Source organism: Myotis yumanensis, unplaced genomic scaffold (genome assembly GCF_028538775.1).
Source record: "Myotis yumanensis isolate MYYU_CA2020_CCGP unplaced genomic scaffold, mMyoYum1.0.hap1 SCAF_9, whole genome shotgun sequence".
NCBI lineage: Eukaryota > Metazoa > Chordata > Mammalia > Chiroptera > Vespertilionidae > Myotis > Myotis yumanensis.
Window position 1 is genome coordinate 72,096,155 of NW_027223760.1, and position 24,972 is coordinate 72,121,126.

Genomic DNA, 24,972 nt, shown 5'->3' on the forward strand with positions numbered 1-24,972 from the left:
AAAATGTACTGCAATCGAAAAGGGCGAAGAGCAGCTGCAGGGATGTGGCGCCTGGAACTGAGTGGCTTCTGCAGAGTTGTTGGAGGAGGGAGCACTCCCAGTGGCAGCAAAGTGTTAATGAGTGTTTAACACCTGTGCTGGAATGAACAGCTGCGCAGAACGTTGACAGCCCGCCTGCAGAAGCAGTGAACATAATCTAGAAGGAAACTTTCTCAGGCTAGAAAAAGGTAGTAACAGTTTAGGAAGTAACATATGATGGCCTTTGTGCTTCGACATTTTATTTTGGGCTCTTGGGGGTACTAAATGACATATTTTTGCTCTGTACAAGGAGAAAGGAGATGGGTTAATGAGCTATTGATCAAACCTGTGCTTTTCAACCTTGGCTGTAAACTGAAGCCACCAGAGGAACTTAAAAAAACAAACAAACACCCAGATGTCTGGGTCCCACCCCCTAAAAGTCTGATGTAATTGACCCAGAGAGTGGCCCAGGTGTCAGGCTTTAAAAGTGTGGCTCAGTGGTTGAGCGTCGACCCATGAACCAGGAGTTCACGGTTCAATTCCTGGTCAGGGCACATGCCCAGGTTGCAAGCTTGATCTCCAGTGGGGGGCATGCAGGAGGCAGCTGATCAATGAAATCAATAAAAACATATTTTAAAAAAATTAAAAATTTAAAAAAATAATAAAAGCCCCCTGGCAATCTCAGGTACAAACAAGGGCTGAGAACAGCTGCTTTGAAACAGTTTCCCAAACTTCCCAGTTCTCTCAGTTTTGGATTCTGTGGGTCTGGGATGGGCCTGGGAATCTGCAAATTTGCCAAATACCCTGGGCAATTCTTCTGGTCAGAAAGGCCGGGAACACTAGTTTATGAGTGTTTCTCAGAGGGGTCAGGCCCCTGTGTGAGAAAATACATAGGCTGCTTTTTTAAATGCAGAGTCTTGGACTCCACATCAGAATGCTGAATTGGAACACTTCCCGGGTGATTCTGATGCATCTACCCTTTGAGAACCACTGAACTGAACAAACAAGTACAGACTTTAATACGCACCAAAGCATGTGCATGAAGCCACTACGCTTGGTCTGTGCCTGTCATCTTACCCGGTGTGTCCCAGGAGTCACTTTGCTGGTGACAGCAACTAGCAGAGAAAGGATGAATTAAAACTTGCTCTAGGACATGTCCAGAAACCCCAACTGCTTTAAAATGACAAATCCTTATCCAGCTTAATGAAGTGAAACTGTGTCACAGAGGAAGTGAAATTGGGGCTAATGCAGAAACCGCTGGTATTTGCTTCCTCGTTTTTAGAGGAATTCAAAGAGCATGTGGTTGTAAATTGTTGGGACCAGCACTACTCAATCCAGCTGGAATCTGACCAGAAAAGAATGCTGCGTATATATAATTTTAAATGTTCTCGTAGCTCCATTCAAAAAGTAAAATGAGACAGGTGGAATTAATTTTAATATAGTTTAAGTCAATATGTTTGAACTATTATCATCTCAACATATAATCAGCATAAAAACAATTTATGCAATATTTCACACCCTTTTTAAAAATATATATTTTTTATTGATTTTTTACAGAGAGGAAGGGAGAGAGATAGAGAGCCAGAAACATCGATGAGATAGACACATTGATCAGCTGCCTCCTGCACATCTCCCACTGGGGATGTACCCACAACCCAGTTACATGCCCTTGACCGGAATCGAACCCGGGACCCTTCAGTCCTCAGGCCGATGCTCTATCCACTGAGCCAAACCGGTTTTGGCTACACACTCTTTTTTTTAATGCAAGTCTTTGTGCAGCTCCTCTCCTTTCAGACCAGCCACACTGCAAATGCTCAGGAGTCACAGGTGCCTGTGGCTGGACAGTGCAGACTTTGAGCGAGCGTCAGCCCCCCTGCCCTGTGCACCTTCTGTGTTGTGATGGGGCGCAGGGGATGCATGTTTAGAGGCTGGCGTCGGTGGTGGGCTCAGAATATAAAGGCAGGCAGGATGGTCTGTACGTGAATAATTGTAACTACCAGCATTTCTTCCCTGGACTGCCTCCCCCTGCCCTTTCTCCACCTCCTGAAGGAGGCTCCATGCAACCCAACCCCTCCCTCCCACTCCCACGGCCCTCCTCTCCCTCTGCTTGGAAATGGCCCTGTGACTGCCGCACAGCCTCCTCAGGGACTCTCAGGACGTTAATCAGTTTCGCAGCTGGAAGCAAAGTGATCGAGTGCAGCAATTCCTCCATTAAGGGGCTTTCTCTTGGCCTTTCCATTAGGGAAGGACTTTTGCATAAAGTGAAATGTGCTTTGTCTTCACCAGGGCAGACAAAGGATTAAATTAAAAGAGCAATAACCTTGCTAGTAGCTGGGCTACCAGGAGGGCAACAGGGAAAGGAATTCTCTCCCGCCTCTGTCTTGCGCATGGCCCCCCGAGAAGTGGCAGCCGGTTGTGTCTTTTGATCTTCTTGAGTTTATAGTGACTGTCCGGAGACGGGACTTTTTAGATCCACTTATTTCTGGGTGAGGGAGGGAAGTGAGGCCCTTGCCTGGGCCAGGTCACTCTAGTGCAGCCGTGGGCAAACTACGGCCCGCGGGCCGGCCCGTTTGAAATGAATAAAACTAAAAAAAAAAAAAAAAAAAGACCGTACCCTTTTATGTAATGTTTACTTTGAATTTATATTAGTTCACACAAACACTCCATCCATGCTTTTGTTCTGGCCCTCCGGTCCAGTTTAAGAACCCATTGTGGCCCTCGAGTCAAAAAGTTTGCTCACCCCTGATCTAGTGAGAGCTGAGGTCTCTGACCCGACTCCTGCTCAGCCCCATCTCCTGTGTTCTGACAAATGTTGACTTTGGTGCCCTGACCCTTTCTTTCCTGAGTGACAACATCCTCCCTGTTCCCCATGTACTTCCACTGCCCTCCCCCTCCCCACAGACACACACCAGTCACGCAGCGGCCCCGGCACCTCCCTGTCCATTTGGAAGCCACCACTGAAGTCTTTGCAGACACATTCTGCTCCGGGTTCTTATTAAAATGCTGAGGAAAGGAGAAAGCAGGGGCGTTGGACAACTCCCTCTCCCAATACATCGCCACTGACCACTGTTGGTATGTTGGGAGAGACGCTTTCTCCAATAGATGGGGATCATTGTTCTTACGATTAGCGAAGCCTAAATCAAAGAAAAAAAAAGAATGACAAAATATGAGATAGATTCTGCAGCTTCATCAGTAAAGGATTGTTATGGATAGCATTCTGCATTTACAAATGTGGCTCTTTTAAGCACATTCAAATACTTGCCTATAACCCATTTAGCTCACCTTTATAATAATACAACATGAACAGGCCAAGTTAAGGGTTTCAAGTAGGGTTTATTAATGGTAATTTTTTTCTCCTAAGAACACCCCCCCGCCCCCCCCCCCCCGTCTCCACCTCCCACTTCTGAATTGGGATAGAGATGGGAAAAGGGAGGAATTGAGGCTTTTATTAAAATATTCAGCGTACAATGAAAAACATAATAGGATTGTGGCATCATATACGTAACTTGAGACAGCCCGGTTGGAAGGTGTGTCCTGTGCTGCTTGTCCTCGGGGTGGGTCTGGGGCATGTTCTTACAGCCATTGGCACCCCCAGGACTTGGGAGGAATAAGGGTCCTTCCTTCCCTCTGGACCTTGACTGCTCTGTTCTTGGGAAACAGGAGGTGGAATTCTTGTAGCTCAATTCCATTGCAGGCCTGAAAGCAACTGATGGCTGCAAACCCGCACAGGTTGACTCATTATTTGCCTGTGACTCCAACTGCAGTGGGGGAGCCGCCGGAGGTGCTGTGCCTTCCCCAGGGAGCCTGACATTTCAGGAAACTGGGCCAGCTCCCTCTCGCCCTCCTTTCTCCCAGCACCAATGGCACCACAAAGGGTGAATGGGGCAGGAAGCACGGCTCCTCGCCTTCCACACTGAAGCTTTTGTGTCCGTGAGCAAACCGCAGCTGCCAAGGGGCTGCGGAGAGAGAAACCTGGGGTGGTGGTAAGGGAATATTCCCAGCGGGGAAACTGTGGAGCTTGTCTGACAAGCATTTGTTAACCGAATTGATCTGATTACTCAGGACTTTTCTCAGCCAGTCCTGGAGCAGAGAGGGGCTGCAGTTGCTTTTCATTCTATTTAATTTCTGTTTTCCAAGAATGAATATCCAGGGAGCAGCCTTGATTAAACAAGACTTTAAAAAGTGGAGAGAATGCCAGGTTTTACAGAAAGCTTTTGGAATTGCTGGCAAATGGCCACATGACACAATATTTTTAGTCTACGGATATTATCTCCATTCTAAGTACAAAACTGCTATTCCCATTAACACAAGCTCATAAGTTCAGGGATAAAGGAAATTAGCCTAATGCTAAAAGAAAAAAATCAGGATTCCAGGAAATCAGACTTTTAATAAAGATTCCCCATGCTCCTAGTTCTACAGTTTTACTCTTTCTATCTGGCTCTGCTTTTTCTTTTTCTTTTTTCTCGTTCATTTTTGCTGAGACTGTAGACAGAACTGGAGATGATTTCATAATCAAGACTGGCATTATCAAACAGATTTTTTTTTAAGTTTAACAAGTTTTTTGTTGCTGTATTTTCAAAAAAGATTTTAAGATCCTTAAAGTTTGGAATGCTGCTCTCAGATGGGAAACAGGCAAGAAGAAAACCCCAATATTTAACATTTAACACATATTTATTGAGCATCTATTACGCGTTAGGCACTAGGGACATAGCAGTGAGTAAAATGAAGCCCTTTTCCTCCTGGATCTTACCTTCTAACTGGACAGTGATAGTTAATATATACGGAGGGCTCACCATGTACCAAGCCCTGCTCTAGAACTCTGCACAATGGGGCATGCCCTATTTTATTACTCTTCATTGCACAAGCTCTCACAGCTGGAAAGTGGTAGAAACAGGATTCCGATTCAGCTGTCTGGCTCCAAAGCCACTGAACTTAACTCCACCGCCCCAATTTGTGACTCTTCCATTCCAGACGGGCCTAAGCGTCCTCCTTCCCTCTTCCCATCACCCTCTGTTATCCCTTTTGGGCTGCCTCTCCCACAACTTCTTCGTGTGTTTCCTCAGCTGACCATAGCTTTTGCACAGCAGGACCTATCATCTCCATATCCCAAGACCTTGCATGGTTGGGGGACCAACTAGAATTGGAGAGCTACCTCCTAGCAGTGGTCGGCAAACTGTGGCTCGAGAGCCACATGCGGCTCTTTGGCCCCTTGAGTGTGGCTCTTCCACAAAATACCGACTTCTGTGCATGGGCCACAAAGTTTCAATCGCACTGTATGTGCACGCCCACACGTGGTATTTTGTGGAAGAGCCACACTCAAGGGGCCAAAGAGCCGCATGTGCCTCGAGAGCCGCAGTTTGCCGACCACTGTTAGAGCATTTCAAAACATGTGAAAAGACATCCCTGGTTAGGTGCATGTGGGAAATGCCCCCCTTGGGTCTATAAACCATTGTGTCACATCTAGTGCGAACCTCTGATCTATGGATACGTGAGGATTCTCTGCCAGGAAGGCTCTACTTAAAGACATGGAACTGCTCCATGTGCAGGCAGCTGCAAGCCTAGGCCCTTGCTCCCAGGCTATGAGCAGGAGAGTTGAGGGGGAGGAAGCTTGGGATTTAATCATGCCGCTGAGTGCATATGCAATTTGGGGGCTGGGAGAAGGGCACTCCTTGGTATCGCCCAAATAGTTCCCCTCAAAAATATTTTCTCTCTAAGTGACCAGCCAGAGAGACTTAGTAAAATACCCCCTACAGTAGAACACTGTGCCACCATTAACCAGCCAAGCTGTAAAATAAGATTTAAGACTATGGGGAAATGCTCAAGCTATAAATGAAAAGCGCAGATATTATAACATCAGTTTTTTGGAGGGTGTATGTTTGCTTAGAAAAGAGCATAAGGCTATCCATGAAAATAATGATGACTACAATTGAGTTTCTTTTTTATGCTTTTCTGTCTTTCCCAATTTTTGTATAAAAGATATATTCATTACAACTAGGAAAATGTTATTAAATAGTAAATGGAAAGTAAGCACTTTTTTAAATGGCTTAAAAACCTTATAAATGCCCAAAGGAGACCTTTAATGTCTTTTCTGTGCATCGTCTCTTCTCTGATGGGGAGCTCAGCTGTGATGACAATACCAAGTCTCTGGGTTGGAATCCTTGGCTGGTGTTGCCTTTGATTCTAGGCCTCAGGGGCCATGGCTGTGGTTGCAAAACCTCCTGGAGGAGAGGCCATCCCTCATCCATGTAGGAAACAATAAAACCTTCTAACCTTAAAGCCCTTTGGAACAAATGGATGTGTGAGCCTCAGTGGCCTGTGGCCCTCCACATTTTACAGCGTGCATTGGAATTTAATCCTCACAGTGACTTGAACAAGCAGTTGGTGGTATCATCCCTAAATTACAGGCAAGGAAGGGACTCATCCCAACCAGAATTTGGACTCAACTCTTCTGATCCATGTCCTTCCCCTGCATTGCTGACTCCATCATGGGAGCAAGGGCTCCATCTTGATGAGCACTGTGGAGAGCACAGGGTAGTCCTCCTATGAGCAGGCCCTTCGTGGACTGGACAAATAAGCCTATATTCCTGTCGGAGCAAGAGGTGCTGGGCAGAAGGTCATCAAGAGAGCTGGACTGGGCACTGGAAGCCAAGAAGGACGAAGACTCTCAAGTCCCCAGGACACTGGAAGACTTGACCAGTGGCCACAACCCTCAGATCAGATTTTGAAACAGCCCTTCTATATCTCCAAACCAGCTCCAGACTTGGGCTCCATTAAGTTTCATTTCCTCTCACACTTGTCCTTCCCTTGGCCCTTCCATTATTTCAATGAATGATGCTTATGAACATGTTCTGCACCCCCACTCTATCATAAGTTCAGTTAAGCGTAAAGACCAGACCTCATTTACTTTAGTATTGTCCTGTTACCGTAGGCATGGTGGCTGTGTTTAAATGGTGTTGGTTAAAGAAGTGGGCCTGGGCGGCGGCAGTGAGAATGCCATGACAGGGAAAAGGAGACTGGGTTCAGAAGCAGGATGCCCAGGCAGGGCCTTTCATATGCGTTCTGTAACTACAGCAGGACCAGCGGCCAGCTCCTCGGGGTGTGGCAAATCGGGGTCAGAGGCTCAGACCAACGGATCCAGATGTTTCTTGACTCAAGAGCCAGTAAGCCTGAGAACTCACTATTTGGGCTTCATCCTGATGCATCAAGAATGTTCCGTGAGCCAAGAATATAAAATGGGAACCGAACAGACATGTCTTCTGGGGAAACATAAGTGTGCTTAGTCACATTCTTTTTGTCTTTGTTTTTTAGTATTTCCTGATTTCTCCCTCGAAGAGCTTCAGCATGTCTGCTAATGGGACCCTCTTCTCCACAACAGGATTTGACTTTGAAGCAGGACATAACAGGTAGCCTTTGCCAATGACCTTGCTTGAAGTTCCTTTGTCTGAGGGTCAAGGAGCAGGCGTTGTGCAGGCTGAGTGAGCGCAGCTAGGGAGGCCCTCAGCAGTTTGCTGCCTTCCTGCCAAGTGAAGAAGGAAGGGAGCCCCGGAAAGGGAATAAGGCAGCTATATGGAAGACCTCCTTCCCCATCCAAAATCTTCACCTGCAGATAATAAGAATGACGGTGTGGGAGACGGCACCCAAAGCACGGGGAGAGGCAGCTGCCAGAGCTCTTTGCTAACATGAAAGCAGCAGGGTGGAAGGGAGCAGGCCTCCAAGAAAAGCCATGAGGAGAGGCCAGGGTCTGAAGATGAAAACACACAGGCTCTTGGCTCTGCACTGGCTGTGAGAACCAGGGCTAGTACCTCGGTGTCCTCACACGGGTGCACACTTTGCAGAGATGCTGTGAGGAATGATGGAGATGGAGTGTGCAAGATGGTGGGCATGAGCACATGTGAGGTGGTGGCCATGAATGATACCTACAGGACGAGAAATGCAGGAGTGGGGTTTAGAGGTGGGGAAAGAAGGGTGGGCATAGCAGGCTGGACTCTGCAGGAGCACCTGGAGGGGGCGGCAGAAAGGGAGCAGACTTTCCTCCCTCCTCCCACCCCACGTTTCAAAGCTTGACTCCCACACTTGGAATGTTCTCCTGACAGTTACCACCTCACTGTGGAAGTGAGGGATAGCCAAGGGCTCAGAGCCTCCACATCGCTGCGGGTGAACATCGTGAACATCAATGACGAAATCCCACGCTTTACCAGGTAGGCCTGGGGCAATCAGGGCTCCGTGGGCCACGGGCACATCTCTCTTAGGTGACAGAGCCTCCTCAGACACATTTAATACGAGACAGAGGTGTCCTGCTCTGGCCTGGAAGAGAGATAAGAGGCCTGAGATCATCCGTGTCCTTTCCCTGGGCCTCTGGACTTCTGTCTTCTACCTTTGCTCCCCTGACTCTGCACCCCCACATTCACATGCACCAAAGGATTGTGGGTATGGTGGGGCAGGGGTGGGGCTGGACATGATTCCCCCTGATGGAGGCTTGCCACTGGGCTTATGGAGAAGGTAAATACAGTATAATGTTTCTACAGTTTGGCTTTTCGTGGTTTCAGTTACCTGTGGTCAGCCACAGACTAAAAACATTAAATGGAAGATTCCAGAAATAGACAATTATAAGTTTTCAATTGCACACAGTCTTGAGTGGTGTGATGAAATCTTACAGTGTCTGCTCCATCCCACTTGGGACATGAATCATCGCTTTGTCCAGTGTAGCCGCACTGTATTTGATCCTCTCCACCCCCTTAGTCACTCAGTGGCCGTCTGGGTTATCAGATAGACCAGTGATTTTTTCAAACGGTGTGCCGCAAGAATTTGTAAAACATGCTGGGTGCTCTGAGCTCCTTCCTGCCGTGGCGGGTCCAGTAAAGAGATCTGGCTGCTCCTACATCCGGCAGAGGTGAATCTGATGGAGGCAGCCTGTGGGAATGTGCCCAGCACCAGCTCAGGCACAAAGGGGAGACCCGAGCCTGTCATTGATGGGGATTTAGGAGGGGAACATAGGGTTCTGAGATAGCGTATGACCCTGCAAACAGCTTGGCTTACTGTAGAAGACTCTGCCTGCCCCAGTCACTGGTGGCCTCAGAGGCAGCCACAAGGAAACTGGAAAAACCACCTGCCTGGGGTTAACTGCATGAAAGGCTGTGAATAAATTCAATCAGGAGGCTTCACTACGCAGAATGCTTGCAACCGATGACCTTGGGCCCCTTATCTCTCTGAAGTTGGGAGGTATTAAAACCTCCCCACTCCCAGGCTAACCTGGTGCCATTTGGCAAAACACAGCACAGTTGTGAAACTTCTGGATTTTAGCAGCTTGCAGCCCAGTGGCTGGGTGTTGATGTGGAGGGAACAGCAGCAGATACATTCCCACGTAATGTTTCCCATCGATGTCTATTGCCAGGTTAAGCTCAAAAGCACGAGGCAGTACACTTCTGCTGACGGGTTCCTCCAGGGGCACAATCCAGGCAGTTTATAAATAGTTATGACATCCCGGCCCGATTCAGACTCCAGCACTGGCCACTCAGCACGGTGGATTCATCAGTAACCCCTAGAGGAAGGCGATGGCTATGGGCTGGAGCTGATGAATTCTGCAGCCCTCCCCACACCCCCGGTCTGTGAGGTGGGAAAACAGGCTAACAGGGTTGCAAAGGAGAAAATAATTTCCCCCAAGGGCAGAACTTGTAGACCATCTGGTTTGGACTATGTCTTCCAAAATAAAGCAATTGACCTCAGCAGAGAGAGAACATGACCTTGGCGGGTTGTTGGGGCCCCAGAGCTCAGTCTGGAACTCTGGTTCTCACTTTTGGTTTGAAAGATGAACCTGTTGGGTTCCATCCCAGACAGAGAGCATGACCTTTGTGACCATCTAACCATTAAAAAAAAACACAGTCGATTTTATTTCAAACAGTGTCCCATGGCTATTGGTTGGGATGGGTCTGTGAAAGTCTGCGCTCTTGAAGGAGGATTTGGGGCAGGAGTTGCCCTGACATTGCCCGGATTGCTGGTGGTGGCACAGCTCCTCAGAGTCAGAGTCAGCCTAGTCCCTCAGCCATGCACAATCCAAAAGAGTTTGCTTAGTTTCAAACTAGGTGCTGACTTGGAGGGTTTTCATGGTTCAGCCATGATTCTTCTCTCCCCGCCCCCCCCACCCCCCCTACCCTCCCCCCCCCGCCCCCCCGAGTCAGAGCTAGGACTAACCATAAATTGCTTAATTCGGGGTTAACAAAATTAAATGGCCAAGCTGACTCAAGTACAGTGAATTTGAGTGTGAAGTAAAAATGTAAACTGTGGAAACAACTCTTCTATCTTTACTGTTTGTTGAGGTCCTACTAAGACCAAAGCAAGGACTATTTCTGTTGTTGAAAGAGTCTCCCTGGGCGGTGACAAACATCTGAACTTTATGGACTCACGAGTACACTCTGGGATTCTGCTGTTATTCAAGTGGAGCACTAGATTATAAAAGAACTGGACTTACATTTACTCTCTACATGCCAAGCACAATGCTTGCTATTTTTGCAGAGCACTGTTTTTAGAGTAGGTCTTCTCCCCTTCCACCTTTTTTTTTTTTTGTATTTACTCACAGTCCTTTTCAACCTGGTGCCTGGCGGTATATACACAACCTTATGCACCTACTGAATATTTATTCATAGTGATGAAGTCATCACATCACGGTCACCCAGAATTCACCCCCTTCCCCTACTGGCCCTTATCTACCCATCACCCAGGCTCTGGAGATACTGTTATGAGGAAAAAGTTACGGCAGCGAGTCAGAGCTCTACCCTATGGGATGGCTGCGAGGCCCCTGGTTTCACTGTGCTTTGAATGGATCTTAACTGTGGCCTGAGGGTAACATCTTTACATTAAATGATACTTTATTCATACTTGGGTCTTGGGTTCCCAAACCAAATAAACCAAAGATTTCATCTTCTCCCAGGCTCAATGTCCGGTCAGCCAAGGGAGGATGTTTTACCCGAGGAGCTGTGCCACCACCAGCAGCCCGACCAGTCCCCTTCCCAGGGACCCGCTTTCCTGGGGCGCCCGGCATGGACTAGATGAGCCTTCAGAAGCAGTGCAGTCCTAAACGGCTGATTTTGAGCTGGATACTTCCTTGTGATGGGGGAGCATCCTGTGCATTGTGGGATGTTTAGCAGCATCCCTGGCCTCTACCCCTTAGATGCCAACAGCAGCCTCCTTCCCTTATTGTGACAACCAACATAATCACCCGCAGTGAGACCACAGCCTTAGGGAAGGAGGGAGGGGGAGGGGGAGATTCTCTTCCCACGGTGTCCTGGGCCTGTCCCATGTGAAGCTGGGGGCCTGTGCTTGTCACCTCTGGTGATTCGTTGTAACAGTCCTGCTCAAACTTTAAAGTGCATGTCAGTCCCTGGGCGACTTTTGAAAATGCAGATTCTGAATCCAAGGGTTGGAGTGGGCTGAGGTCTGCACCCCCAGGGAGCCTGTTAAGAAATCAGGGACCATGACTGAGGTAGCAGGGACCCGGCTGGGATGTGGCACAGGTGGCACAGGAATCTCTTTGATGGAGATTAACAGAACCCACTCCAAGTAACCAAAGGAAAACTCTAACAGGTTAGAAACAGGGGCTCTCAGATGATGGACGTAAGGGCTTGGTCCCGATGTAGGAGCTGGGGCTGGCCCCTCCCTCCTCTGGCTCTGGTTCAGTTCCTGCCATTCCTGCCTCCTTGGCCCTACTCACTTGTCTAATCCTGGCCCCATCATTGGGCACAGCACAGATCCCCTGAGAGGGGGTGTGTGAGGTAAGTCAATGGACTGACAGGCTGCTTCAGTGGGACACTAGAGGAGGAGGAGTCCAGAGCACCAGGTGGCTTCTTGATCAGAACAAGATTACTGTCCCCCATCAGCAGACTCACCTCTGGGAGGTCGCTTCATGGGTGGGGCAGGCCCAGGGTGCACGCAGGAGGAGGTTGGGGAGGACCTGGGCCCAGGTTTCTCTTCCTGCCTCTGGCTCTACCAGAGGTTCCCTGTCCTTTTTCCTCGCTCTGGCCCCACCTGCCTTCCTGGGATGATGAGACAGATCTGCAGAAATATTCTTTTAAAAAATATGTATATTTTTATTAATTTTAGAGAGAGGAAGGGAGAGGGAAAGCGAGACAGAAACATCACTGACAGAGAAACATGGATCAGCTGTCTCCAGCATGCCCCCTACTGGGCATCGAGCCCACAAGCCAGGCATGTGCCCTCACCGGGAATCGAACCATGACCTCCTAGTTCATGGGTCGATGTTCAACCACTGAGCCACACTGGCCAGGCTGCAGAAATATTCTGAGCTCAGGAAATGAATGCCATCATTTAGATCTGAGGTATAGCCTTCCCTCTTAACGAAGATCTCCTGTGGGAAAATCCACATTTAGGAAATTGGCAAATTAGCGGTGACTATTTGCCCCACTGAAATGATTTTTCCTCAGTAGTAGGACTTCCTGCAGAGTTATTTTAAACAATAAGCCTCCCTTGTTGCATTCAGAATCATTCAATTTACCCAAGTTGCGTAGTTAAAACTTCAAACCTCCCTGTGTTATTACCAGCTTTTTCTAAAGGCAGCAGAGGTCTGAGAAAGATGGGTAAATTGGCGATTTGAGGCTGTTTTGTAGAAGTCAACCTTGGATGACTTCTGACCTTGTGTTCTGACCTTGGCTTCTGTGGAGAGGTTGCGGGGCTGGGGGGTGCGCTCATTTCTCCATTCAGAGAGCTGACCTCATGATTAATGCTACTTGGGAAGGTACACAAGTTCTGTGCATACATTCTGCCTCCTCAAGCAAAGAAACAAAAAACGACAAGGGAGAAATAAAAAAAAAACTGAGCAGAGAAGAAATAAAAAAACTAGAATAGAGAAGGTTTACAATGTGTCTGGCTTTGGGGCTGCCATGTGATGGGAATCAGAAATCTGTCGTTCTGGACGTTATTTCCAGATGGCTTTTAAAAATCATTCAGGGAACTTCTGCACAAGAATTGGAAGCAAAAGAGAAGATGGCTGGACAGATCAACTATGCCTATTTTAAAACAACGTTAACGCCGATCTGAAATGGCATTGGGTACGGGTGAAGTCAGAGACCACGGCCCATGTAAACCATTGCAATAACTGCGCGGCGCTTTCATTGCACCCACAGGGATGTGATCCTTGGAAATACAAAAGCCAGCCTCCCATCCTTTCAGCTGCTGCGTCCTCCCTCTGAGCATGCTGATGCAACTTCCACAGCTCAGAGCTATATTTAGCATGAACCAAAATACCCACCTCCAGTCTCTACCCTCCCGTGTCCCTGAAAATTAGCTGTGTCTGCTGTATTTCTGTTCCAGCCCAACGCGAATGTATGTGATTCCGGAAGAGCTGGGTCCAGGAACCGTCGTGGCCAATATCACAGCTGAGGACCCTGATAATGAAGGTTTGACCAGTTTCCTCCTCTACAGCATCACTACTGTTAACAGCTATTTCATGATAAATCAGTGTAAGTCACTCACACGCACATCATTTATGTGCATCTTTTCATTCAGCCAGCCGTTTGGATTGTTTTTCAAATAGTTTGTGTGCCTTCTGATCTGGGCATGCCTTTTGGTCTAGAATATCATAAGTTAACAGGGTAATAAGCGTCTTAAAAACAGCTGACATCAACCTGGCCGGTAGCTCAGTGGTTAGTGTCGGCCTGTAAACTCAAGGGTCGTGGGTTCGATTTCCAGTCAAGGGCGCCTACCTGGCTGGTAGATTGGATCCCTAGCCTGGTCTGGGCACATGCAGGAGGCAACCAATCAATGTTTCTCTTTTCCTCTTTTCGGCTATCTCTTAAAAAAAAAAAAAATCAATGGAAAAAATATCCTCTGGTGAGGTTTAACAGAAAAATAAAAACAAAAACAAAAACCCAGCTGGAATGGGGGTTGCAGAAACTAAACAGTCAACAGATGTACCACTATTTCACCCTTGAGGCAGGTTCTTTATGTAAGGATGGGTGAATTCATTGGCCTGAAAAGGGGGCCCAGACCAGTGTTGTCCAATAGAAACAGAAGTCACATAAGCCATTCTAAAGTTTCTAGTAGCCACATTTTTAAGAACTAAAAAGAAACACGTGACATTAATTTTAATAAGGCATTTTAGCTAACACCAACAGATCCAAAATATTTTAACATGTAGTTAATATTTAAAGTTTATGAATGAGATATTTTGTATTATTTTTTTGTACCAAGGCTTTGAAGTTTGTTGTGTATTTCATATTTACTGCAAAGCTCAGTTCGGACTAGCGGCATTTCAAGTGCTCACCACATGTGGCTCGTGGTCACTGTCCTGGACCACACTGGTCTAGATCAATTTGCTGGATTGCTGGGCATTATTTTCCCATCTAGGTGTCTCGGTGCAGGGAAGGGGAGTTTCTTTTAATATAGACCAGGCTCTCTGTTGAGTGACCCACATACTTTTCATTTAAATTCTTCAGCACACCCTGGCCAGTGTGGCTCAGTTGGTTGGAGCGTCATTGCATATGGTACACCAAAGGGTAGTGGGTTCGATTCCCCATCAGGGCACATACCCAGGTGCGGGTTTATACCTGGTTGGGTGCGTACGGGAGGCAACCAATCGCTGTTTCTCTCACACATCGATGGTTCTCTCTCGTCCTTCCCCTCTTTAAAAAGTCAATAAAATAATAAAAAAATAAAGTACTCAGCACAGCAACTCAACAAACTATCATAATCTGCATTTGACAGATGAGGACACAGAAGCTTAGAAAAAGACTCGGATAGGTTAAGCCACTTGTCCAAGCTCTCACAGCTTGTAGGTTGTGAGTCTGAAATACAAACTGAAGCTGCCCAACTTCAGATCTTACCCTCTTCACCACTCCTAGACTGTATCACCTCAAGAGTTCCTATGCATCACCAAAAGAGACCTCACTTTACATAATGGTTTTGTGGAGGCCAGCATGGAACAATCCCAGAAAGTCAATGTGTTATTTGCCCCATAGGCGTTAGGGCAAAGGATACTTGCTCCCAGGAGAGATAGGCAAAGGCCATAACTGTGCTCTACCTCTAAAAACTTCCTAATTCTCTGTCACCAAGGACCTCACTCAGCTGATAGTAGAGGGATAGACAACCACGATTTAAAATGTTGTTCATGCTAGTATTGCAAAATGGAACTTTTAACAAATACAGTGTTTTGCAGGGGGAGCATATTTAAGACTCTTTGGTTGTAAGTAACAGAAATTAAGGCAAATCAAACCAAGCAAGGGGGGCGGGAATAAAGATAGGGACACATCAGTAGGATGCTAGGTATCTCATGAGAAAGAGTGGGGCAGTCTTTCCCCTAGAAAGGCTGGGAATCAGCACTGCTCCAGTAACCTCAGCAGCTAGAGTTCTGGCCTCTTACCTGTAGCTCGACTATTAATCTGAATGGTTACCCAACTTATGTCTCTCAGCTACAAAATCTCCAGTAAGGGAACCCAGGGGGTCAGGCTGGAGTCAGCTGCCTACCAGTCCATTCATCTATGGGCCCAACCCTGAAGTATGTGGTAAACAATTCTAGAAGGGTCAGGCCAGATACCCCAATCAATGTCCAATACACAAACTTACACATGAATTTTTAAAAATGAGTTTGTGTGAGGATAGTCTCTGTGTAAGCCTGTCCCCATATCAGAATGTTCTTTTCAATGTACTACAGGTCTCCATCTGCCTTTACTCTTCATTTCTCTCCAAAGAGTCATGTTCTAATCTTTGCCTTCTTAGTGACTGGTACCATCCAAGTGGCCCACAGGCTAGACCGAGATGCAGGCGAATTAAGACAAAATCCTGCCATTTCTCTGGAAGTTCTGGTGAAGGACAGACCCTTCGGGGGTCAGGAGAATCGCATGCAGATAACCTTCCTGGTGAAGGACATTAATGACAACCCTGCTACTTGCACCAAGTTCACCTTCAGGTATTCACACCCTGAGACACCTGCTGGGGATTTCACCTCCTCAGTGGTCCTCAGCCGTTCGGCCACTCTGGTTATTCTCAGGTGAAGCTGAAGAATTATGTGCACTAGGACGTGGCTCATGAAATAAGTAGATTTGAAATGTCCAATTTAGTTGATAGGTTTTCCTTCCATCATCTTTTTTTCTTGCCTGTATTTCATTTTCTTTCCTCTTAGTTCATTGTCTCCCTTCTCCACTTTCTGACTGGGTTAAAAATATTTTTATTTTGCTCTCTTCTACAACTTGTTCATCTCCATCGGTGAAAAGTACTACGGGGACTTGTTAGACCCTCCCTGGGCTGTGCCTTTCCTTTATTTATTGCCATTCATGGGAAGATGGTGCTGTTAGTGGTTATGATATATAGTTGAGAGAGAAACACACCGCCAGTAACATGAATAAATCAAACCAAGTATTTACTTAAAACAAAACAAAGCATCTAATTCACTTTACGCAACTTAATTGCATGTAAAGAAACTGGCAATAGAAAGGGGGAAATGCAGATACAAGTGGGATGCAAGTTATTTTGTGTGTTTTGATCTGTTGTTTGTCTCACAACCTATTCATCATTACTTTAAAATAAAGTCCCTTGTGACTCTGGGTTCATATGCCTTTTTGAAAACAGTATTGTCTTTCTACTAAGTAGGTTGTCTAAATGCCACAAGATTAGCGATTACCTGGTTAGCTTCATCTCCGCAGTGCTTTTGGAATAGCTAGCTGCAGTTTCTTAGGAATCTGAAGGTGGCTGCCCCTGGAGCAAGCTGATGAGTAGTTCCATGTTCAGATGTCCACATGGAGAGTCTCCTTGGGAGTTTGTCCATTCATCTTTGACTGGTTTTGCAAGTTGGCTTTTTAAACTCTAGGGGACATTGGACACAAGCACAATCCATAGTGTGGCTGTGGAAAGAGCAGAGGACCCTAGACCAGTGGTCGGCAAACTTGCCCCTTGAGTGTGGCTCTTCCACAAAATACCACGTGCGGGCGTGCATGTACAGTGCGATTGAAACTTCGTGGCCCATGCCACGGTGCCAAAGAGCCGCATGTGGCTCGAGAACCGCAGTCTAGGACAGTGGTCGGCAAACCGTGGCTCACGAGCCATATGCAGCTCTTTGGCCCCTTGAGTGTGGCTCTTCCACGAAATACCACATGCGGGCGCGCATGTACAGTGCGATTGAAACTTCGTGGCCCATGCGCAGAAGTCAGTATTTTGTGGAAGAGCCACACTCAATGGGGCCAAAGAGCTGCATGTGGCTCGCGAGCCACAGTTTGCTGACCACTAGTAGGGCAGCGGTTCTCAACCTGTGGGTCGCGACCCCTTTGGGAGTCGAACGACCCTTTCACAGGGGTCGCCTAAGACCATCGGAAAACACATATATAATTACATATTGTTTTTGTGATTAATCACTATGCTTTAATTATGTTCAATTTGTAACAATGAAAATATATCCTGCATATCAGATTTTTACATTACAATTCATAACAGTAGCAAAATTACAGTTATGAAGTAGCAACGAAAATAATTTTATGGTTGGGGTTCACCACAACATGAGGAACTGTATTAAAGGGTCGAGGCATTAGGAAGGTTGAGAACCACTGGTCTAGGGCAAGCAATAGAAATGTGAATTCCTTTATTATGTTGGTGAATATCTCCCTGTTCTCCCAATTGGCATGCCCCGCATAATGCTAAGATTAAGTGTGGCTTTGAGCCTGATCTCAAACTGTTAAACCCTGTTCTAGATACATTCCATTGGCCCCTCAGACCAGCTTCCAGCCTCCCTCCCTGCTGTGTGTCCCAGGAGGCTGACTTATGTAGATATCAACTGGCTCCCTTGCCCTGCAGCTTCTGGTTGGCCAGTAGGAGGAGAGGGAGCATGAAATCAGCGTATTTATTCCCCTGGCTCCCTCCCCATCAGCTGGATGAGTCCCTCCACCTCCTGCAGGTCTCAGTTCCTCAGCACACGGCACTGTCCATCCCTGGATTCCAGTTTCAGGGACTGCTCCTTGCACTGGCTCCTCCGATCTAGAAATGGAAGATCCACTCTTATCAGGCCAGAGATATTGCACCACCCATATTCCCATATACCTGTGTGTACCTTTGTGGTAGTCCCTTTACTAAACCTCCTCTGGAGTTATCCTAATGTGCCATCCGCTTCCTGCTGAGGCCCTCAAGTCAATAATAACCTTGATCATGTGATAGGCTCCTATTCCAACCGTAACCTCAGAGCCTGTTTGATGGGTGGAGATGGTGCCATGGGTAGTTAGGATTGTGACTTCTACCCCATGACGTGTATCAATCGAATCCACCACTGTTACCAGAAGTCTGGGCCCTGGGGCTGGAGTAGAGATGACATGCAGAGTCACACCTCTACTTTCTTTGAAAATCTAAATCTATGCTAGCATTCTTGGGTGGCTCCAGTGCATCCTGGGGAATTCCTTTCCTCCTGTGCTGTCCTTCTAGGCCCTGCTGCTCTTCTACTGTCCCCTGCCCTGAAGGTGGAGAAAGGGGTGGAGGAGTAAGAAGTCTGAGTACAGTACTTACTGGAGAGGACTGTGCTCTCTCCACGCTTCCTTGTCAGCTTTCTCCCCTTGGTGCAGTGCTGTTAAATGCACACTGAGGCCTCCTGCACTCTGGAGAACCCTGATGCATGGATGGCATTTGCAGACAGCATTCCATTCCATATTGGCTGGTAAAATCACATTTTGAATATCCTAGGCTGTCCAGGCAAACCCATGCAGAATCCTACTCTTGATAATCTTCTCTCCAAATTAGCCCTGAAAGTCAAAGCCAGTAGTAAGTGAACTAATTGTATTTATTACTAAAGGTAACTCTAAATAATGCTCAAGTCCCTCCCGATAAGATGTGAGGCGGGACAACAAAAAGCTCCTTGGAGGTCTTCACTCCAAAACCCAGCCTCATTTGCGTACTGCAGGGGCTGGGAACCCTGACCCTGCATCACCTCCCATCCCCCCATCCCTACCTCCTTCCCCTTCCCACCATGCCAGAGTCCAAGCACACAGGCAGGTCAAAAGCACACCAAACAACAGAACTAGTGCTGCCACCTGACTCTAACAACATTTGTCCCTGAATATTTACTCCTTCAGGGCTCAAGGCTCTTGGTGCCATCCCTGCACTGGAGTTTGGGAGAGCAGGTAGAAGAGGGTGGGAGGAGGCAGGGCTGCGTGCCTGGCCCCCGGCTGCCTTGTGAGTCTCAGGCTCTCGGGCTGGGCCAAGAGGGAAATAGCCCTTAGACCCAGGCCCCTACTTTTCCCAGGCTGGTGATGAATGAGCCCAGGGCCCTGATGGAGGCATCAAAAGTCTGTGACAGCCCCACTCTGGTTGTAAACTATGAGGCTGAAAGTGCTTACTGAGAGCCAGAGCCAGAGCCAGAGCCAGAGAAGGTCAGCTGATTTCGAATGTCTCTGGGCCAGTCACCTTTGCCTGGGGAGGGGACCGTGGTCAGATGGCTGGGAGTGGGGGCAGCCTGCTTTTGAGGCAGGGATTGATGAATGAGGAGGAGTAGTTTTCCAAGTCAAGTGTTTAAGGGGAAAATACCAAGTGTCAGAGATGAATGAAGAGCACATGCCAGGCAGCCCTGAGGGGCTGAGTGTGTGAATAGTGAATCATCTGGCTTCAGGACCCTGGATTCTTTGCATGATGCAACCTCCTGGTCTCTGCAGACTTAGAATCAAGGCTCAGATTCCCAAACCATCTGTGGGCCTGGAGACTCACTGAATCATGGAACTTGAAGTAGTATTTAATGTGACTCTAACACAGACAATAGGGAATTGTGCCTGTATTCATCAACTTTCCTGGACAGGTCTTGACACCACTCCAAACGACTCTTTCTTCACCTATCAAAAGGGGGCAAGAATATAAACCTTTTGGAAATGAGGGGATTAGAGATGATATTTTAAAAGTGATACAGCATATAGTTGGTGTTTAATAGATGGCATCTATTCCAAGTACTTGTGAATAAAAACCATGACACTGTGTATGCAAGGCAGGAATGGAAATGCTTGGACTCCAGTCCCGCTGAAACACGGAGGGGATCTTTGTCAGTGAGACATCATGGAGATTCAGTTACACCTGTCAGAAAAAGTGCTTTCCAGGGAGCGAACCCAGTTATCCTCAGCAGCCTAAGACCATCCTGGCTGTCAGAATTTGCTCCATGTTTGTTGAGCCCAGAGCCCGTTTTAGCTGCCAATAGTAGAAGGGAGCACAATCTGGTTGTAGAGAGGTGATAGTTCAGAGGATTACAGAATTGAACACATTCGTCTGGGTGCGCTGAGGAGATAGGAGTAAGTGTTAAAGGCGTTTGTTAGGGGAAATGCCTGCAGAAGACAATGAGCAGGCTGGGAGAGTCCTCAGACCACGACGCAAGTCTGACCTGAATGAAGGAAAGAGGGGGCGAGGAGGGCAGAAATGTTCTAGCAGGCCATGCTGTCCATGGAAGGTTCGTCTAGGGGAGTCCTGAAGCCAAAGTCAGCTGTCCTAGCACAGGAATGAGCCTGTCTTCATCTCTGCCACGCCCGGTCATGGGCACATGGCCTCATTGCAAATATAGCAATGGATTTCAGAGCCCAGCAGCTGGCATCTGGGGTCAATTATGTTCCTGTGATTGAAGGTCTTCCAGGCACATTCTCATGGCAGCCAAATACACTTTTTGTAAGAAAATTCTGCCCGAGGCAAACTATGATTGAAGGTAGGTAGCAAAAACAAATAAACAAACAAAACTAAAAACCCAAACAAACCCAAAACCAAAACACCAGCCACAAACCCCTCCCTGCCTGGCCCGTGCAATGTGATTTCACCATTCCTCCCATCAAGATAGGGGTTTCTCTTTCTGCTACTTGGATCTGCCCTTGACCACATCAGTTGCTTTGGCCGTTGGAACATTCACAAATGTGGCCCAGCAGAGGCCCGGAAGGATACGTGCACCGGGGCTTGCCCTCTTTTGCTACTTTTGGAAACCTGAGATCTTCATGTGAAGAGCCCGAACTAGTCTCCTGGAGGATAGGCGACGCCATGAAATAGAACCACCACCTTCCTACCACCAGACACGTGAACAAGGTCGTCCTAGATATCTAGCCCCAGCCAAGCTGCCAGTGACCACAGCCAAGCTGAACTAGAACCAAAAGAATGAATGGCTAATCCTTAATATTGTAAGAAATAATATGTGCCTGTTTTTTTAAGCCACTATGTTGGGTGCTGGTTTGTTATGTAACAAAAGCTAACTGGCATAGTTTACGTCCATTTTACAGATGGGAAAACTGAAACCTGGAAGCATGATAAAGTTCCTCAGTGACCTGAAGCCTGTCAGTGTTCATCATGTTTCTCAGTCTCCCATGCAAAGCTGGGCTTGACCAGATAGCTCTTGGTTGGGGGCAGCTTTACTTGTGCTGTTTGCTTAGACCCTGGGACCATCAGAGATTAGGAGCCCTGAATTTGACTCTTATTAAACCTCTATTGAATGAATAATACTAAGGTGTTAGGACACCCTGCTGTGATATTGATGCTATTAGAAACAAGTAGAGGAATTCCCAACCTTCCAAGCATGGAAGGTGAGGGGTGCCGGGTTTCCCCTACGCAGATTATAAACTCTGACAGGAGGTGGAAGAATTTATATTTTTCTTACATTCTTCTTTATATTCTTCTTTACTACTGTGCTAGTCTCATAAGCTACCATCCATCCATTCAACAAATGTCTATTGAGCATGCCCAGAACAAAGCAGACAAAGATCCCTGCCCTTGTAGAGCTTACAGTCGAGTGGGGCAAACGATGATGAACCGGATAAATAAGTAAGCTATCTAGTATATTGGAAAACAACAAGTGCCAAGAATTAAAAATAAAAAGGGGGAATGGGAGAGGAAGCTATGGGCAGGGCTCATTCATAGTTTAGGTAGGCTCGCTGGGATAGCCTCCTGAGAAGGTAACATTGGGCTAGCCGGGGTGGGCAAACTTTTTGACTCGAGGGCCACAATGGGTTCTGGGCCGTAGTTTGCCCACAGCTGGCGCTAGAGACTAAAGAAAGTGAAAAGGCAGCCACATGGACCTTGGCGGGAAGGGCATCCCACAGTAGGTGGAATGGCCCTGAGGGCAGAGCCTGGGTAGTGTTCAAGGAGCACCGGGCTGGGCTGGAGTAGAGGGAACAAGGAAGCGATGAGTTCAGACAGGTAAGCGGGGGAGCGGGGGGTGCACAGGTTAAAATCAGGACTTTGAGTGCAATGAGGAGCCATGTGGGATTTAGGAGTGACCCGACCTGACAGCGTGTATCAAGGTCCCTCTGGCGGGTGTGTTAAGGACAGCGGGAAAGGAGGCCAGGGCAGAGCAGGGACTCTAGTTAGGCCGTTACTGCAGTTACCAAGGACTTGCTTTGAACTGAAACTGAAGCGGAGCTATCTGGCCTTGGGTCTATGTCAGAAGGAACACTCAGTCGCCATTTGTTGGGGAAACTATTGAATCACGTCTCTTCGCCAGCATTATGGTGCCTGAACGAACCGCCAAGGGGATGTTGCTTCTGGACCTGAACACGGTCTGCTTTGATGATGACAGCGAAGCACCAAACAGCCAATTCAACTTCACCGAGCCATCTGGAGTGGGGAGCCGCCGCAGATTCTTACAGGATCCAGCTGGCTCTGGGAAAATTGTGGTCAGTTAATGGTCATTGCATCGTTGAGAGGGCATGGGGGAAGCTGGTCTAACATGCATGGTGCTTTTGCTGCCCCTGAGAGAGAAATTTCCAAGGTAACTCCCTCACTGCAGGGCTGTAACTGACACACATAAGAGTGACTCTGTTTTCCCCATTTGCTCTTTATTTTACCCAAGTTCCAGAATCGTCTGTTATGCATAGTTATGCCTGGGGTGCTAAAGACTGGATTCTCTCTTGCATAGCTGCAGTTTGCTGTGCCTGCTTAGCTGCCTCTATAGTCACGTTAATGCCCCCTGGGCTCAAGTACTCTCGTATATTTGAGTGCTCCTTCTGGACAGTGGAGGTGTGAGATGAGAGAAAGCAGGTCCAGGGCCTTGATGAGTGTGTCCTGCTAAATTCAGCCTTGTATGACCACTGCAGACCCAGAGGGGAATGAGAAAGCCAGGCTGTTTAGGTAGCCTCACTCAACAGCATCCCCACAGGGCAAAGCAGACTTGGAAGCAGGGTGGGCATTGAAAGCAGATCTCGCCCGGCTGACATGGCTCGGTGGTTGAGCATTGACCTATGAACCATGAGGTCACAGTTCGATTCCCGGTCAGGGCACATGCCCAGATTCCGGTTCGATCCCGTGTGGGGTGTGCAGAAAGCAGCCAATCAATGATTCGCTCTCATCATCGATGTTTCTGTCTCTCTCTCCCTCTCCTTTCCTCTCTGAAATCAATAAAAATATATTTTAAAAAAGAAGAAGAAAAGCTACAGGGTTTCCACTGGAGGGAAAAGGAAGGGCCGAGGGAGGCAGTAGAGGGAACTTGGGGGGCAGTGGTCCTGGTGGCGGGGAGGGGGCTTTGCATCAGAGATAATTCCTCAGTGAGGAGAGCAAGCAGCCCACCTGGAGGCATTCTCTCACCTACCCCCTTCTCCACCTCCCATCCAAAGCCCCTCTTCTGTCCCCAAGAACTTCTTTACCAATTTTATTCATAGTGTCAGCTAAAAAATATTTTTTATTTTTTTTCTGTTGAAGAAATTAATATATGCTCGATGTAGGAAACATAGAAAAGCATTGCCATTCAGTGATAACCACTAATAGCATTTTGGTATATTTCCTTCTTCTTCACTATGCATAGATTTATGTATATTCTATACATATATGCATACGTATTTTAAATGGTGGAATTATTCCTGCATATAGGATTCTATATTGTGCTTCTTTTCAACTAGCCTGCAGTCTTGAGCCTGTTGGGCAATAGTACTTGATGGACATCTGTAAACATAGATTCTTTCCAATAAAGTCATTAGCAGTGAGCAGAGAATGGACACAATGGACAGTTATGGGCATAACGCTTTAAAGTTCCTTATGTAGGCAAAATGCTTTCCAGAAAGGCTTTTCAATTTGCATTTCTACTTATAGATAGGAAAATGTCCTCATCAGTTGAATTAAAAGGATTGCTTTTCTGTGTAATCTGATATCTCTGTTTTAATCTAGTTGATTGGTGATCTAGATTATGAAAATCCCAGTAATCTAGCAGCCGGCAATAAATACACGGTGACAACCCAGGTGCAGGATGTTGCCCCTCCTTACTACAAAAGCAAGTATCATTTTGACTTATTTCCTGAAGCATCTTTCTTGAGCAGCAGTGACTAGACTGCCAGGCAGTGCTCAGTGTTGGGCTAGGTATTTGTGTTAAAGAGGAGACTTCAAAAACTCCAAACCCTTGGGAATCAGCCCTGCTTCCTCCTGTCTGTCACCAAGCACCTGAAGTGGTCTCCAAGCCTTTCTTCTGTGTCACCTTCTAAAATCTCAAGCTTCTGCTGCCCCTCCCCCACCACCCTGGCCCCATCCCACTAGTCCCGCTCTAATGCAGAACCTCCTCTTTCTTGGCTGAATTACAACATTTGAGACTCTTTAGGGATCTCTCTGACTTTGCCTTGCCCCTTTCCAAAGCATCCTCCACATTTCTGACAGTGAATTTAGGAAATGAGAGCGTCATCATATTACTTTCTTGCTTAAAGCCCTGAGTGTCTCCGTAGCTGTCAAGTTCAAGTTCTAATCCTTTGGCACACAAGGACTTTCACCATTCGGCCCTTGCATAACTCTTTAGCTTCAGCTCCAGCCGCTTGCTTCTAAACCTCCTTTTTTCTAACTAGGCCAAACAGCTTGCTGTTTTTCTGAGTGAATCATGCAGTTTTATGCCTTGATATCCATGCACATACCTAGAATCACACCCCCATGACCCCCCCCCCCCTCACCCCATTTGTCTAGCTCTAATGATCTTTGTGAAGCTCAGCTTGCACTTCCTCTGGCTTCCGTAGTGACCTGTACACGTGTTTATCAGAAGGAACTGCCTGAAGCATCTTG

At 47.3% G+C, this 24,972-nt stretch overlaps 1 protein-coding gene across 1 annotated transcript in view; it reads left to right on the top strand.

Annotated features, from left to right (window-relative positions):
* Nucleotides 1-24,972, top strand: part of CDHR3 (cadherin related family member 3) — a 57,760-nt gene that overhangs the window by 15,360 nt on the left and 17,428 nt on the right. Inside the window, exons 5-10 of the mRNA XM_070424638.1 lie at nucleotides 7,327-7,421; nucleotides 8,112-8,216; nucleotides 13,339-13,487; nucleotides 15,742-15,931; nucleotides 22,445-22,616; nucleotides 24,100-24,202. Coding sequence (XP_070280739.1) covers nucleotides 7,327-7,421; nucleotides 8,112-8,216; nucleotides 13,339-13,487; nucleotides 15,742-15,931; nucleotides 22,445-22,616; nucleotides 24,100-24,202 — 814 coding nt within the window. The remainder of the gene's footprint in view (nucleotides 1-7,326; nucleotides 7,422-8,111; nucleotides 8,217-13,338; nucleotides 13,488-15,741; nucleotides 15,932-22,444; nucleotides 22,617-24,099; nucleotides 24,203-24,972) is intronic.